Genomic DNA, 16,993 nt, shown 5'->3' with positions numbered 1-16,993 from the left:
CATGGGTATTGCTAACTGGTAAGGAAGGATTCACGGCATTTAATGCAGATCCCAATTAGCACTCAGCATAAACCAGAGCTGAAGAGAATCTGATCGCCGCAGATCGGCTGGAGGGCCCCGACGTATCAATACTATAAATACCTTGAAACTGCTCTGATGACTGAGAGTGAAATATTGTTGAGACACAAGTTTAAACACATTTAATAGTTTCTGTAAGAGAAAACAAAAACCTATTCAAGAGCACCAGGAGATCAATTAAGCAGGTGAGATCTTTTCCTTCTTTAAGCGCGATGGAGGACTACTGCTGACAATGCCAGAAATAGAACAATTGAGCTGACAAATAAACTAAAAGGCAGAGAAAGAGCACCAGAGTATGTTAACGAGGTCAAAATGACGCAGTTCAGGTCTTTTTCCTTGATTGGATGATTGAGTGAATTAATTCTGTATGACATTGTTGAATGAATAAAAATTACTGTGTGTTGATATGCACAGATTTCATCAGTGGGTTGACTGGTGTTCATCTCTCAGTGAAAAGTGTATATGTAAATACACAAAAGAAAGGTTTAGGTGGTCATTTATTCCAAGTTTCACGCATGTCTTCTTTATATGGGTACTAACACTAAGTGGTTCAATATATAACTACAGCTCAATGTTCTTAATTGTGCCAATAATCGAAGTAGTCACTTCAAACCAGAAAATCTAAAATCACACACTGAATGAACAGTTCTACATCAATGGAAATATTTCACACCGTTAATAGTAAGGGTGAGATGCCGCAAAGTCAGTGGTGCAACATAACGGCAGCACTTGAAAACAGGAGCACAAGAAAGTACAGGACCAGGAGAGACTGTAGCCCGATTTTTACTCGGGGTGGGAATCGGCGACGTGAGGGCCTTAGCAGGCCACGATCCACCTCACCTGTCCATCCCAGAACGTGAGACCCAGGAGATTTTAACTCCCCAGCCTTAGAAGAGTGCACAACAGAGTTTCATCCATGTTGGCGAGAGTGACATCAACACTTTTTGCCGCCGCTGCAAACAAACGGTTGCCAGCAAGGAAAGTGTGGAAGGGAAGAAATTGGTAAAGTTGACGGCCATGGGGTGAGTGGGGCCAAGTGAGGTCCAATGTGTCCTTGTTGGGCCAGGCGGAGCGCTCCTGTTCCTCCGGGGCCACAAGGAACCTTTGCAAAGTAATATATCTAAAAAAACACTTACCTGGGCATTCTGTGGCCTGTCGGCAGCTTTTGCTGGTGACTACTAGAGTTTAGAAGAATGAGAGGGGATCTCATTGAAACGTATAAAATTCTGATTGGGTTGGATAGACTGGATGCGGGGAGGATGTTTCCCCTGGCTGGGAAGTCTTGAACAAGGGGTCACAGTCTCAGGCTACGGGGTAGGAAATTTAGGACTGAGATGAGGAGAAATGTTTTCACTCAGAGGGTGGTGTACCTGTGGAATTCTCTACCACAGAAAGCTGTGGAGGCCAAGTCACTGAATATATTTAAGAGGGAAATAGATAGAGTTCTAGAAACAAATGGCATCAAGAGGTATGGGGAAAAAGCAGGAATATGGTGTTGAGATAGAGGATCAGCCATGATCATATTGAATGGCGGTTCAGACTCGAAGGGCCGAATGGCCTACTACTGCTCCTATTTTCTATGTTTCTACGAGACTATGCAGCCCTTAGTCGGTTCACAGTTTAAATTTATCCCCCGCTCTTCTGGAGTGAGCAGCCTTCCTGTGCCTGATTTCAGGCAAGTTAAGATGGTGGTCTGTTGGAAACATGCTGCAAACCCCAACTTTGCTAGCTTAACCCCTTGCCCACACCACTCCCGCCCAGGGTGGGGGGTGGTTCAAATACTCTTCGGTTTATCTGTCCAAAAATCTTAATATTTTTGAATTGTCCACTCCCTCAAATATCTCAAATATCTATCCAATTCTCCTTTAGTTTTTTTTAAAAAACACTATCTGGCCTGCTACCTTCCTGTGATACTGTTCCAGAGAAGCCACCTCCTACGGTGTGAAATAGTTAAATCAAAACTGTCAAGGCACCTTCCCACCTGAACTTGAGCCCGGGTTTTAGCATTTGTAGCTATCCCAAATACATTATCGCAGTTCAATTTTACTATTACCTTTAGATGTGTGCATTCTTGAATAATATCTTCCTTTAAGCCTTCCTTTCGGCAGAGCAAACAATCCTAGGCTTTTCAACCTCTCCTCATAGTTTAGATGAGGTCCCTGCTCCTGCCATTTGAATTTTAACAGCTGCAGGCTAGGTATCCCAGAGCGTAGGAAACCCAGCAGCTAAAGGGAGGTGGGAACTGCCAGATCCAGCAGTTACGTGCTTTGTAGAGCAGGGTTTGTGGGCCAGGAGGAGTAGAGTGCTTTTGCCGGCTGCTCAAGCAAATCTACTGCCACGATTTTCAGACCCCCCCACCCAGTCCCTCGATTTCTCCTTTCTCGCTGCCATGCTCTGAGCCCTCGCCCCCCCACAGTTAATGAAATCCTGCCGTTAAATTATACAGGACTCAGCATTCCGGGCATTTCCGGCCACAGACATACCTCCCCGCTCCCTCCCCACAAATATCGGAGCCTAGATGCCAGCTTAGTTACTCTTTTCTTCACAACCTCCAATGTTTGACCATCCTTGCTCTAGTATGATGACCATAACTGTACTCAGTACTCCAGGTCTGGCAATGTCAGTGCCTGGTACACTCATCGCCTTCTAGGATGTATGCTGAATATCCAGAGGATAGAGTAGGCTTTCCTTACTGCTGTCATACACTGTGCTGCTGCTTTCGATGTGCTATCCACAATTACCCCTAGATTCCTCTCCTGTGTCCTGTCGTGCAGCCTACAGTCAATTTATATTCTCACTGTTCACTTTCCCTTCTCGAGTCTCATTAGCTTACATTTGTCCACATTGTGCAAGTGTCAAGTGCAATTCATCAGCCAACCTATCCAGAACCCTCTACATTTGCTATTGCTTGAACCGTCCCCTACCCTCACTCCATCCACCCCCTCCAAAAAAAAAAGTAGACTCATCTGCAGACAACTTTGTTTCTGGCTCTAGATCCAAATCATTTAAATGCATTGGAAACAGCACTGGCCCCAGCATGGATCCCTCTGGTACCCCTAAATGATCCAATGGTATAGCAATCCAATTTCACTTACTCAGTCATCCACCCTTTGCTTTTCCCTGGTTTGTTCATTTTTCAATCCACCTCAGAAGCTTGCCTTCCTACCTCGGTAACTAATCCCATGTAGCACAAAATTCAAAGTCTCACTTAAATCACATGCACAGAATTTCTGTTATCAAGGTGGTCATTTTCTCAAAGAACTCCACTAAATGTGTTAGGCAACATCTCTGTCCTATAAGTCTGTGTTAACTCCTTCTTCCATGACATACCTATCTAGGCATTTCATTTGCCACTTTCAGCAATTATTCAAAGGTGTTAAGCTCACTAGCCTGTAGTTTCTTTTTAAAGTCTGATGTTGTATTAGTTACTTTCCAATCCTTGGGCACCACTTCTGTTTATAATGATGCCCCAAAGCATGCAGCAAACAAACAACTGATACTGCTAACCAATTCTTTAAATCCTCTTGTATGAAGTCCATTGGGTCTTGTACCTTGTCTTTAGTCCCTAGCCTGTCAGTGACTGCCTTATCTGAAATTTCTACATTCTTTAGCACTTTCACTATCCTTCCCTGAAATCTGCCTTTTACACTGGGGAGTGTCCGTAGTTTTCCATGGAGACATTAGAATTTATTTAGTGTATTTGCTGTTTTTGGTCACTTGATATCATGGCAGCTTTGGGATCTTCCAATGGCTCCACTGCTTCCTTTTCTAACCTGCTTGCTGCAAATATATTTATAGAAATGCTTGACATTTCTTTTTAATATCCTCGTCTTCTGACCAGTTCCTCAACCTCCTTTAACTTGTTTTTCTATTTGTCTAAGTGCACTATGCTACCTGTAGCTTTATACTTCAAAAATATTTTCTTTGTTGCCCTTATTTCCCACGTTACTTCCATTTTGCCTACCGTAGTTTTTGCTCTTTGTTAGCCACCTTTATTGCTTTTCCCTTCCAACAGTACTGCCCAGCACCACTTCCTGAGCATGGCCCTCGATCTGCCTTTCTAAACTTGAATGAAATGCCACCATATAGTGGTCACCGTTGGTGGAGTGCTCCCATTCTAATCTGTTTTACCATCTCCAGGTTGTAGCTTAATATTGTCCCCAATAACACTTCTGCTCAAGTGTGACCCTTGACTCATTATTTAATTTAACTATCCAACATTATATCTAATATCATGTGTTCATTCCTGTAGCACACTTTATGGGGACGAAATTCAGGCTTGCCAGAAAGCTGACGCACCTACCTTTTTCTAGATGTTTTTACTATCTGGTCCAACGAAGCGGACTCTTGATCCATTTTCAGCTCTTTGGCAATTTTTTTGTAGCGGACCGGAAGTCGGTCATAACAGGGGCGAAAGTGCAGCGGTAAGTGCTGGTGAGGGGCGGAGGTGGAGTCGGGACGGAGTCTTTGCCGCTGTCAGTGGCGGAGCAGTGGTGACGTCAGTGCGCGTCACCACATCTCTCCCCTCATTTAAAGAGGAGAGAAGCAGCGATTTTTTAGGTTCGGTCACTGGGCCACCAGGAAGGGTTTCGACCAGGCCAGCGGCCTGGCACTCAAGAGGCAGTGCCAGGCTGCCCATTGGTGGCCCGGTCGAACCCGGAGCCATAATTGTCCGGTCGATCGGGAAGTCGCCCATCAAAAATAAAAATATGGCAGCCGCGGCAGTGCACCCTCCCATTGATGGGCTGACTGTGACTTTGCGTGGCTGACCGTGAATTTTTTTCAGGTAAATCTTGCGCGGCGTGGGATGGAGGAATGGGAGATTGGCGGTGCGCGCTTTGATGACGTGCTCGGGGCAGTCGGCAGCAACAGGATGGAAGTGGGAACCACTCAAAAAATCCGAGAGTTGAATTTGGGTTGTGTCGGCCAACTGACTGCAACGCGGCGGCCACTCAATTCCGCATGGCCGCTGCAAAACGGGGGTAATGGGCCTTATCTGGACCCTGAATTTCAGCCCCAATAGATTTTGCAATCTATGTCTGGTAAATTGATACCACCCCAACAACTATGACTACAATGTGCTTGGTCCAATCCATCCTCCTGACCTGGTGGTCTACAGTAGATGCCCAGAATTATTTTCCTTCCCATCACATCTCTCATCTACATCCAAAGGGTTTCTAGCTTATCCACACCTGAACCAGATCCTGTCACAGTTTTAACAGAGTTCTCTTTCACATAAAATGCTATACCTCTTCCAGTTTGTCTTTTCTAGCGATGAAGTAATAATATTGGTTTCAATGCTTGACCAAAATAATCTCAGATTAGTTAACAGTAATCCAGACAATTCCATTATTTACATCTTAGTATAGTATTAAAAACAAATCCAGCATCAATTCAATCTAGATTTGTATTTTAAAAAGTTTAGTAAATGCATATCAAACTATTGATTGAGTTGCTTCTCCATCCATCATGTGACCAACTCCTTGGTTTATGCTAGCATTGGAAGAGCACTATGGATCTTACAGCAATAATCACACAAAACATGACAAGGGAGGGTTTTTGATGAAAGGTTAAAATGTGACTGGGAACTGAACCACATTTTTGTGATGGCTGAGGTCCAGGTAAGGATTAGTCATGCACAACCAAAACCCAACAAATCAATTATGGAGATACATGAAAATGAACAATGAGTTTAGTATGTGAAGTTCCGAGATAGATCTTTCCACCAGGAAAGAGGTCAAACCAACATAAAATGCTGGCCAACGCTGGGAACACACAATGATCTGATGAGTAATATGGAAAACACACATCAATGACTAAAATGTGTCGTTAGGAATGATCTGAAAATTACAAAAAAAGTCACATTACACAGTACCTGGAAGGCCAGTTGATAAGAGAAGGTGTCTCGCCATTGGAATCTCTCTGAAGAAACCATTCATTCTTTACTTTCATTGCATTGCTATATGGAAATATAGCAGAGACAGCTGGAGTCAATTTGCTGCCAGAATTCCACACTTATTAGGTACCTCTTTCCTTCTTTGGGTACAATTATCCATTGTGAGGTTACCAAAGTTTGCAGAAATTTCTTGTGCCTATTCCACCAAGTCAACTGTGGCATTTTCACACAACCCTGCCAATAATCTGCTTTTCTCTCCTAAAGTTTGGCACACTTGCTGGAGTGAGTTTCCACAGGCACCTGTGGCCCTCTGGCACCTCATCCAAGATGTATTTTTCCTGTGTGAGATAGACAGTGAATCAGGCTGCTTGACCCATGGCCATCACAGTTGCCCGATCCCATCCACACCAGTGTTCACCACTTGCAAATGAGCCACACCAAATACCGAGTGACACGGCAGCCAATGAACATCAGAAGCCAGTTATTCATAGAAAGTAAATAGACATTTTTTGGCCATCACTTAAACCACAGTTATAGGTTCAAATGCAATTTTGGATTAGAAAACTGTTTAAGCAAATTACGAGATGGACGCAACTGCTTTGCACCAGATCTAAACAAATGATGTAAACTAAACGAAAAAAGTGATAAACCTACACATGTGGTAGAATGTCTAAATGAAATCTAAATGTATTCTGAACTTGTAAAAATATTAAGCATCATCATAGATGGACTCACCCAAAAGAGAACAGTAGCAAAAAATGGGTTGCACTGTACAATTTCTTATTACAAAACATACAATGAATTGCACTTGCCAAAGTATTTTGGTGTTTCAAGTGTATTTGCACAACACTCGCACCCTTATGGTCATAATTAGAGGTGAGGTGCTTCACCATGAGGGGGAAAACTGGGAGCCATCATAGGCTGCTCATGTACACCACCACCATGCTAGTTACTCTAATCTACTTTCAGGTATCTCCTTGCAACCAGTTTTAAAGAAGCAGAGATCTACAAGCAAGTCTTCTGCTTGCCCCATTGGCTGTGGAAAAGGTGCGTGGAGACGTCAGAAGAAGCGAAAGATTTAACAATAGGATACTGAAAGTTCTCTATAGTAGAAAGTAAAACATTGGGAGAAAGAAAGTTTTGTGACAACTAGTCTCTTCATAAAGAAAATACTTTCCTGAACTCAAAATGAAATCTTAAAACCAACTTTATTTAAGCACTGATGGGCATTAAGTTGTTGGGGAAACTATTGCATGCTGCATTTATAACAAGATGCAAATTGGTACATTACTCACCTAAAATAGAGCAATCTTGACACTCTAAATACCCTTATTTTTATCATACTATACCAAATTATTCATGTATTTGGCCCTTTTAAAGTTCCATATGTTAACCACATTTAGCTATTTTCTTGACACTGTATCAAGACTTACTCCTGTGCTATATACACATACAGTTCACCACCATAATGACTGGTGTGCTATCCTTCTAATATGCATACCTGTATATTTTATACTTTTTAAAAATATAAACCTTATTCTTACTCTAAATACCATAGCAGTAAGGCTGGTTTAACTCTCCATTAATAATTAAACAAAAATCATTCAACTGGCTTGCACCTGACTGAACTGTTTTCTGCACATGTAGGTGAAAATGTTATGGCTATAACCTGGTTGTAAACATTTCTAGAAGTTATGAAACAGAAAGTCAGGCAGCTACATATGCCCCATTGGCATAGCTGAGCATAATGGCAGCCGGAATTCTGATCACGAAACTATACAATAGTCTTCAAATCATCTTAATTTGGGATTATAACAGCAGTAAAATCACAATTAGGATTCTTCAAACACCTGGCAAATTTGGCAATAATTTTATGCACTACCCTTGCTACTCTGCCAGATTCTCCATATTTAATGTGGCTATCAACTAGTGGCTGAGCAGTTGCATTCACATCTGACCCAGTTTCCCAGTGACCCCGTGCTACAGATTAGGGGAAAGTTTGTTTAATGGAGCACTATCCCAGAACACTTTTTTTTTTAAATCAGAAAGCTGGGCAGGGAGGCAAAAGAGATGGGAGTAGAGGAATAAGTATGCTTTCTTCTAAAAAGGGTTTACCACTCCTTTGAGAAATTCAAATGATAATCCCATTTTCCCATAAAATTCCTCCAGGGATAGGAACAAATAAAAAATTCAATGGAACTCAGTGGAAACTGAACAAATGCAATTTTGGGTTAGAAAATAAAACTATTCAAAAAGCAAGATTCTGTGGATGCTGGAAATCTGAAGTATAAACAGAAAATGTTGGAAACGCTCAGCATGTCAGGCAGCATCTGTGGAGAGAAGGTGGTAGGATTCTGACCAATGGTCAAGACCTAAAACATTAACCCTAACTTCTTTCAACAGATGCTGCCTGACATGCTGAGTGCGTCCAGAATTTTTGTTTTTTATTTTAAATATATTATTAGTCAGCAGCTACCATCTGAACTGGCAGTTATACTTTTATAAGGCCATGTAATGGGTTCTCATGCTGTAATAACAAGTGACATAAACAAAGCAAAAAAAAGTGGAGATAAACCTACACAAGGTAGAATTTCTAAAGAAAATCTAAATATATTCTGTACCCGTGAAAGTATTAAGCACCACTATGGATGGCGGCAAGGAAAGAGAACAGCAGTGAAAAATGTGGTAGAACAAAGGATCACACATGATTCGCAAAGTCAGTATGTTAATGTTTATGAACAAATATAATTGAAGATGTTACTGGACTCTGGTTGGGGTGTGTGGGACGAGAGGGTCACCAATATCATGAGCACAATTACTGCCAGGTGTCATTGGAGTATTTTGGAACTGTCAGGGAATGGGACACACACACACAAAAATCACATTTCCTCTTATTTCCAATTAGAAAGTCCACTCTGATGATTCCACATACTTTTAGCTAAAGATGTGTTCGGCAAAATTTAGACTTTATAAAACATCCCCAATGTGAAGAATGTGCATATATACATGGGAAGGGGTGAAGTAGGACATTTAAATAACTGAAATATGGTGCATTTCTATAAAAAAAAACAGTACCCAGTAATAATCATAAAATCTCCTCTGGAAATCTAAACTAGTACAGTAGCTTTAAAACCTATTTTCCTCAAGAACCTCTGTCAATCACATTTCCGTGTACTTACCAAACACGCACTCTTTGTGGCAGGATTTCAGTAAGGATAGAGGTGGAGGAGGATAACTATACCTCAGCAAGATATCCTGTGTTCAGGCCTCAAACATATACCAAGATAAGTAATGATACAAAACAGAGCTTCCACAGGAGGCAAGAGAAATTCATAAGCCCCACCTCAATTGACTAGGCCAGGTTAAGAACTGCCCCCTCAGGCTGAAGCTCCTGGGAGGAGTCACGGTAATATTTATTACATACACAAATATTGCGTCAAATGGCAGTTTCACAGAGCTATCTTTTGCATTCTGACTTTATCCCAGACTATTCTTGTGCTCCTTTCTAGTTGGTGGCTTTATAGCAGCAATGGCAAAACCCTGGGAGTAGGCTGCTCTGGAATATTTGAGACATCATGAAGGAAAGTCAACTAAGGTGGGAATACCTTTTGGAAGCTTGAAATAATGACCAGATTCCAAATGTAACTAGGTCTGAGAATACAAAGCCAATATGTTAATGCTTATGAACAAATGTATTTGAAGATGTTTCTGGACTTCAACTCGCACAGGGCAAGACTTTCCTCTGGTTGGGGAGTCTGTGACGAGTGGGCATCATCAATTTAAAATAGTCACCAAAAGAGTGAGGAGAGGACTAGTAATAACTTCTTTACGCAGCAAGGTGTTGGAACATGGACTGCTTTGCCACAAGGAGTGATTCAGGCAAAGTCCATTGCATTTTTTTTTAAGGAAAACTGGATAAATATTTGAAACAAAGATACAGGCTATGGGGAGAGGGCATAGTAGTTTGATTACTTTTTTGCTTGTGCTAGCAAAATGCAAGCACAGACACAATGGAGCACGTGGCCTCATTCTGTGCTGTTAATTTCTATGGCTTATACCTGTAGACACACAGAAAGTACACTGGATTCAGTTTCCAAGATGTCAGAGTAGAGTACCACAGAGTAAAAGAACTACTTGCATTAACTTTTGCTATTCATCAGCCTTCAAATGCTTGATGCCCGGCAACAAATTCCCTTGAACTAACACTTTCAGCAAGAATTTCCCTTCCTTTCATCCCTGAAGAAAGCTGGGAGGGCAAGATGTGTGCTGACTTCTTGAAAACTGCTGTAAATAATAAGGAATTTATTTTCTATACAAGAAATGGATGTTGTTTGGTTAGTGCAAGGGCCCTTTGTTTTGATGCCACTTAAGCTTGAAATTCAAAATCCAAGTTTCTACTCCATGCTCTACCACGTAAAGGACACGACGGTTGTGTCCACCCCCCCCCCCCAAAAAAAACAATATTCAAAGAAGCCATTATTGTAGACTTTTTGAAATTAAAGTTGGAAAAGGCATCCTGTACTCAAATGCTCACAAGAGGTTTGTGGACCACAACAATCCAAGCTTCGACAAAAATACCCTTTCATGATTCGGAGCTTATGGATCAGGAAATGTAACTGTTCTACTTTCAATGGCTTTGTTCTCAAGCAACTAAGTAAAAGCTTACTACATGCTGCTATAAGCCTAAAATGGGATGGCCAAAAAGAGTGAAATTTTGAATTTAGAGAAACTATTTATAAATCCATTAATGTGGCTGGAATGCACATTAAACAAGGGATATGCAATGCAGCTTTCTTCACTGTGGTTTTGGGTCTTTAAGGGCTCCTGTCATTCACGGCCACTGGCAATCACCGCAACAGGTTTAATTTGTTCTTGGAAGTAAAGCATCTGTGAAAACTTGACATACATGATTGCCAAGTTTATTTCCATTTCAAAGCAAGTCACTGTATGTGGAGTGTTGTGCGTTGTTTGAGACAGATGTTATATAATTGTAAATTCTTTCTTTCTATTTCGGCTTAGCAAATGGAATTTACACACTGTGCAACTTGTGAGGATTATGCCAGGGTGCAAGTAGCAACCCAACATATAATTCAAAGATTTAGGGGTCGAAATTCGGTACCGCCGTTTTTGAGGCAGTCTCACCGCCAGAGTGCTGATTTTACCGCCAGGCGTTAGGTGCAGACTCAAACTGCCAAATTCAGTTTTTACGCCCAAAGAGAGAGCAGCACTAAAAAGTGGCGTGGCGCACACATCCTCGGGCGGAAGCTCAGGAGGCTTACTCAATTCGCAACGGGAGGCTGCCGCCATGCTGGGACAAAAAGCGTGAAGAAAAGGGAAGAAAAAAAAACTAGTACTTCTCCACACGCACACTTCCCAACTCTTAAAACTAATGAAAACATGCAGAAATAAAGAGAGAGAAAAATTTGCCTTCCTTTCTGGGCGATTCCGCCCAAGAACCGCTCTTTAACAACCATATTTTCAGGCAGGCCGGCATAGCAGCCATACAAAGGAAATATCGCGACAGAGACGTCAAACGCTGGATGACGTCACTGCACGGGTGGCGTTAGCAGGCACAGCGTTGCCTCTTGGCACCTCTGACAAAGAGCCTACTCAATTTCAGCTGGGTCGTGGACACCGCTTAACGACGACAGTAGACCTTTGCCACCCATTTGCCGCCTACAGTAATGGGCAGCGTCCACAACTGAATTTTGACCCATTAGGATCTTATGAGACTTTTGAAGCAAGGGAGAAGAGTAGCAAGCTCAAGGTGTTTAGGAGATCGTTTCAAAAAATAGGTGCATAATGATTGTAAGCGATCTCCGATGAAGGACTTGGGGACGATTTGGCAGTGAAAATCAAAGGAATGGAAAGCGAGGTAAGGAACTAAGCCTGTAAAACATTAGTGATAAGATGGGGAAAAACCACACAGAGTTTGAACGGCGATAATAAAGGTGATGGGGGAGGAAGACAGAAAAACAGAGAAAGAAAGAAAGAATAAAAAGAGAGAACTAGAGAGAGAAAAACAAAGAAAATGCCTGGATCAAAGTTACATGCTAACATTAGTGTTGTACTCTAGATAATGCATGATAGTTTAAGAGTCAATATTAATATTGTTTATATTACAGTATATACAAATTTCATTAACATGAATATTTACCCTACATTGCATATTTAAAGAAAATAAACAACATTAGAAGAGACTTGGAACTTTGACGATGCATAGGGATAGTGGGCAATTTATACAGTTGACATTTAACCTTAAAACATTGCTTACAATTTATTGAGTAAGATGACAATTAAGTGAGTTAAATTAGATAGTGAATGGAGTATATGGAGATTTTACTATGCCAGTAATTCTATTACAATGCAGAAAAGTGCCAAATAATTGCTGGCATGGTTAAATCCCCAAATATGTGCACACCATGGACAATTGCCATCAGATAACTGGTCTTCCTCAACTCTATTAATAATAGACTGCCCTGAATCTAAAAAGCACGGCACAGGCAACAGGAACATTAAATTTGAAATGTATGACCTAAGTACACTGACTGGGGTTTTACCAAAAAGACAGCCAATGGCACCAAATCTATAGTCTTACAAGTGATCTAAACAAAATCTGATCATGTGCTCTCAAACAAAACTGAAACAATTTAGCAAGCATACAACACACAAGTACTCTTAGTTTAAAAATGGATGATTTAAGTGATCAAGAACAAATTAGAACAATTTTGCAACTAGCAAAAAAAACATAATTTGGACCCAGTAGAATGCAACCTTACATTAAAGATTCTACTTAAAATGTGGACATTGCCATATTAGTGACACTGCTATGGTTAGGAAAATGGTACAAACCTTTGAAATGCTCTATTCTAGAAATATTCTAGAGCACTGGAAGTATATTACTAGAAGTTTACTTTAAAATCTAATGATTAGTAATTAACTGATCCAATTAATTCCATATCCATGTCGATGCATAGTCACCTATCAGAGTCATTAAAATATCCAAGCTCCATAATCTGAGCTAAGGAATGTGCAGACACCAATGATTACATACATGTTGTGAGGTTGTAGTCAAGCAAATTTAAAAATTATCCGTCTGACTAAAACAAGATGCTTTGAGATAAATAAATTCCATAAATGTATTCTTACCCTTGTTTATTCTGCAAATTTTGGGATTGCTCACTAACTGAATTAAACGATTCTGAGAACTGCTTTGGTGATGTAAGTGAAACCTTCTGAGAAGACGGTGGGGAGCCTGGCACATCAGTCATAGTAGAATCACTGACGTTTGCAGGAGTTTCATGAACATGTGCCTGATCCAAAATTCTTCTTTTGCCACTTGTTTCAAGTGCTTTTTTCTGATTCTGTTTGTTCAATAAAGTTTCTCTCTCTGTGAAATCATTTCCATCCGGGGAGAAACTTTCTTTAGGTGCACCAGGCGACAGGGTCTGTGGTTCGCTAACCACTGCAGCCCTGGAACTGTTCAACATTAAGTCACTGCTATAAACTTTTTCTGATTGTGATGGCACTTTTTCAGTTAGATCAATCTCCTTTCGTGCTCTCGAGTATTTGGATACAATACTCCCATCAGGTTCAGAGTCCAGGGCAATTCCATATTTCTCAGCCAGCTGTCGCCTTCTCTCAGCTTTGTATTTAGCTATTCTCTCTGCTTTTGCATCTAATGCTTCAGTATCCATGTCAACAACGTAAGGAGACTCAGTGTCCATGTGTTCAGCCTGTCCTCGGCATCTAGGTCTTGATTTCCTTTCTGAAGGAGGATCTTCAGTCAGATGATGCTCCAGGCCCTCCTTATCTGATCTTCTAACTGAAAAAAAGCAACATTTGTTAAGAGTAGCCAAGATTTGCCTTTTCTTTCCTTCCGTGACCTCCAAATGCCACATACCATCTCCGACAGTGAAAGTAAACCTGGCTGCATGCTTCTACCAACACTGATCTACAAATGACCACTATTGTGTTTTATGGCAATTCTCCCTCTAATTTTTCCTTTGTGGAGAGGTATTTGGCTTCTATGCTGCACTTCCCTGTAACGAATCAGAAATTCACTTTACATGGAACCGTGGATACATACTACAACTCCCAGCAACAACTTGCTGGAATTCTAACACTTAAAAAAAAAATGGTAGCAGGGTGAAACAAAGGAAATACTGTTACAGATCCATATTATGTCATGTCGAATCTTTTTGGTCAAGTACTCAAAATAGAATTATAGAAATTACAGGCCAGAAGGCAGCAATGTGTCCCATTGAATCTATGGCGGTGCAAACTCTTCATCTGGTGCTATCTACTCTCCCTGTATCCTTTAATGTTCTTTCTTTTCCAATTAATTGCCAAATTCCATTGTAAGTGATGTTACAGCCTTGGCCTCAACAGCTCCTTGTGCTAAAGCATTCCATGAGATCATGCCTGAGGAAAAACAGTTCTAACCTCCCCCTTATAATGACAATCTTTAATCTAAATCCCTTTGTTTTCATTTCACTAATGAGTGGAAATATTTCACTCTTGCCCCCTCAAAAGCATTTCATAATTTTGAAAACATTTATTCAATCCCTCAATCTTCTCTGTTCCAGAAAAAAAACTTCAATTTTTTGAGCCCTTCTTCATAACTACAACCTCTCGAACCAGTGAATGTTCACTGTACACTGTCTATGGATCCACTAATGTTTTATTTTGTTCTTTCCCTCTTTTCTGAGCAAGGATGCAATATGTAGCACCCTGTAGTTCTAGAGTTCTGTTTATGTTTCCAAAGATTTTTGAAAAACTATGGCTAGTGGTCCAACTGACTCCTACTCAACCTCTTTCAGAATTCTAAGGTGCATTTCATCTGGGCCTGGTAAGCTTTTTTTAAAAACCTTTTGGACCCATTAACTCTAATAACATATCCTTTTGAATGTTTATCTCCAGTAGTGGCCCTTGCATTTCCCTGGTAGATTCCCTTCAGCTCCACTTTCACCTACCTCAATCAACACTGTTGTATTCCAAGAAGCCTCCCTATTTTGACCACAAACGTCCATCTTATCCCAGTCTACTTTAGGGTAGTTTAACACCCATAAAATGATTATTACTACAGCAAACCAACAAACTAATTTGCCTACAAATCTAATTCTGGAGATCTTTCTCGCCATTCAGTGATCGATCATGTAATCCCAATATAGTAACCGATGCCTTCAGCCAAGACAGTCCCCATTTTATCCTGACCCCGCCCAATGGCATGCCCGATTTCCAGCTTGCCTGATTTTATGCAGCACTGACTTCAATAAAGTACACAATCTGGCGGGTAGCAAGAGAGACGTCAGACCTGAACTTGCCCTGTACCTGCCGGATAGGTCAGGTTAAAATTGGGGCTTTAATCTGGGTACTACCGTGAATAAAAAATTTCCTTTCTATGGCTATAATAGTGTCCTTAAGGCACCCATCTCTCTTTATTCCCTGTAAATATTATATCTGAAGTTTCCATCAACACTACAATATCATGCACCTCTATTCTAATCAAAGCCTAATTAATCCCCTGATTTAATTGCTAATGCCTCGCACATTGGTATGTAAAAACAATAAGTTTCATGCTGATCAGTATATTTTTCCCCATTGTATTTATTCTTATTCTTTTCTTCTGCATCCTTCTCCTTAACTCTGCCCAGCTACATGCAAGTGTGCTCCTGTTGAACTTACTGGCCTTGAAATCCTAGCCTCCCCGGGTCCGTACCGAGTGTGTACGGACCTGGGAAGGCATCGCAAAAGCCGGTTTTCGGCATGCAATGCACATGCGCCAAAAACCGGCTTTTCTGATCTGTCAAGTTTCAGGCTTGACAGATGGCCACATCTCAGGGAGAAGGACATTCCCACGGCAAAGATTGGGCTATTTGCCCATCTCTTGCCCTGCAAATGTCCTTCAAACTCTTGCAGCTGTAAAAGCAGGCGCATAGCCTACCTTTACTAGTGTAAGAGTTTTAAAACATATAAAAATACATTTTAAAAATACATTGATGATAAAAACCCTGCCCATCCAGGTAATTTTATTTTAAACCATAATTAAAACTTTTTTAAAAAATCAGCAATTTTCTTTTTTCAAAAACATCATCATCAATTTTAATTTCTATAACGTATTTATGCGAGGTGTTTAAAAAAAAATTATGTAATGTTTGGGTGTGTTTCTCATTCATAGTAACAGGAATTTCGGACTTACGAAACTCCTATTACTATAAATGAGAAAATACTTCACCGTGATTGGATATCCAGGCCCACATGACTCCTACGGACGTCATAACGTGAACGCGCTCCGAAGCACAAGAGGAGGCCTCGAGTCCGGGATCTCTGGTGAGCGTTCGACCAAAAGGTAAGTCTTTTGTCCTATATTTAGTCGAACGCCCGCGGGAAGAAGAAACCAGGATTTCAGGGCCACTATTTCAGAATACCTTTTCTCTTCATTATACTTATTCTTAACCCCTCCTTAAGCTACTCCAGTTATAATTGGATTTGAGAGCAAGTTTAGTCAAGGTTTGATCTTACTGGTGCAATATAATCTCAAGTTTATTAAAAGCACAAAAAGGTGCTCTGTTTCTATTCTGTCAGTTTATAAATGACCATTTCAGTCTTGGACCAATAATATCCTGAGCATATTTTGACAGATTATCTTAAAAACAGAGCCAAAGATGATTTATCACTTTACTTCAGTTAGCAAAGCAAATCAACATTAATTTGTTTGTAAAGTTGGTGATATTTTTTACACAAGCACTTTATCCATACCAGTTTTTACATCAATTAAGGGCCATTCATAACTTCAGAAAAGTAAAGTTCTCGGAGGAATGGGGGGAGGAGCTAATCTCTATGTAAACTTAAGACTATTTTCGCCATTTACTGTACAACATTGTTGGAAGGAGCTCTTTGTGATATTGTATTGAAAAAAAATGGAGAATGAGAACTGCAAAACACCAATAACCAAACATTACTCTTTATCCCCTTCATTGGGAAACTTTGGAGTTTTTATACAAGGGGGGAAAGAAT

The 16,993-nt window shown here is 40.7% G+C and overlaps 1 protein-coding gene across 16 annotated transcripts in view; it reads right to left on the bottom strand.

The window, feature by feature from the left end:
• svila (supervillin a) overlaps positions 1 to 16,993 on the bottom strand; it is a 183,900-nt gene that overhangs the window by 153,058 nt on the left and 13,849 nt on the right. For 14 of the 16 annotated variants that reach the window (XM_070881500.1, XM_070881502.1, XM_070881505.1 and 11 more), the window contains exons 4-5: positions 13,124 to 13,799; positions 5,954 to 6,037 (exon numbers count right to left, since the gene is read on the bottom strand). In XM_070881500.1, coding sequence (XP_070737601.1) covers positions 5,954 to 6,037; positions 13,124 to 13,799 — 760 coding nt within the window. The remainder of the gene's footprint in view (positions 1 to 5,953; positions 6,038 to 13,123; positions 13,800 to 16,993) is intronic. The other 2 variants (XM_070881506.1, XM_070881515.1) reach the window with 1 other exon arrangement.

Source organism: Pristiophorus japonicus, chromosome 5 (assembly GCF_044704955.1).
Source record: "Pristiophorus japonicus isolate sPriJap1 chromosome 5, sPriJap1.hap1, whole genome shotgun sequence".
NCBI lineage: Eukaryota > Metazoa > Chordata > Chondrichthyes > Pristiophoridae > Pristiophorus > Pristiophorus japonicus.
Note: the sequence above shows the minus strand (reverse complement) of the source record. Positions and strands in the feature narration are given on the sequence as shown.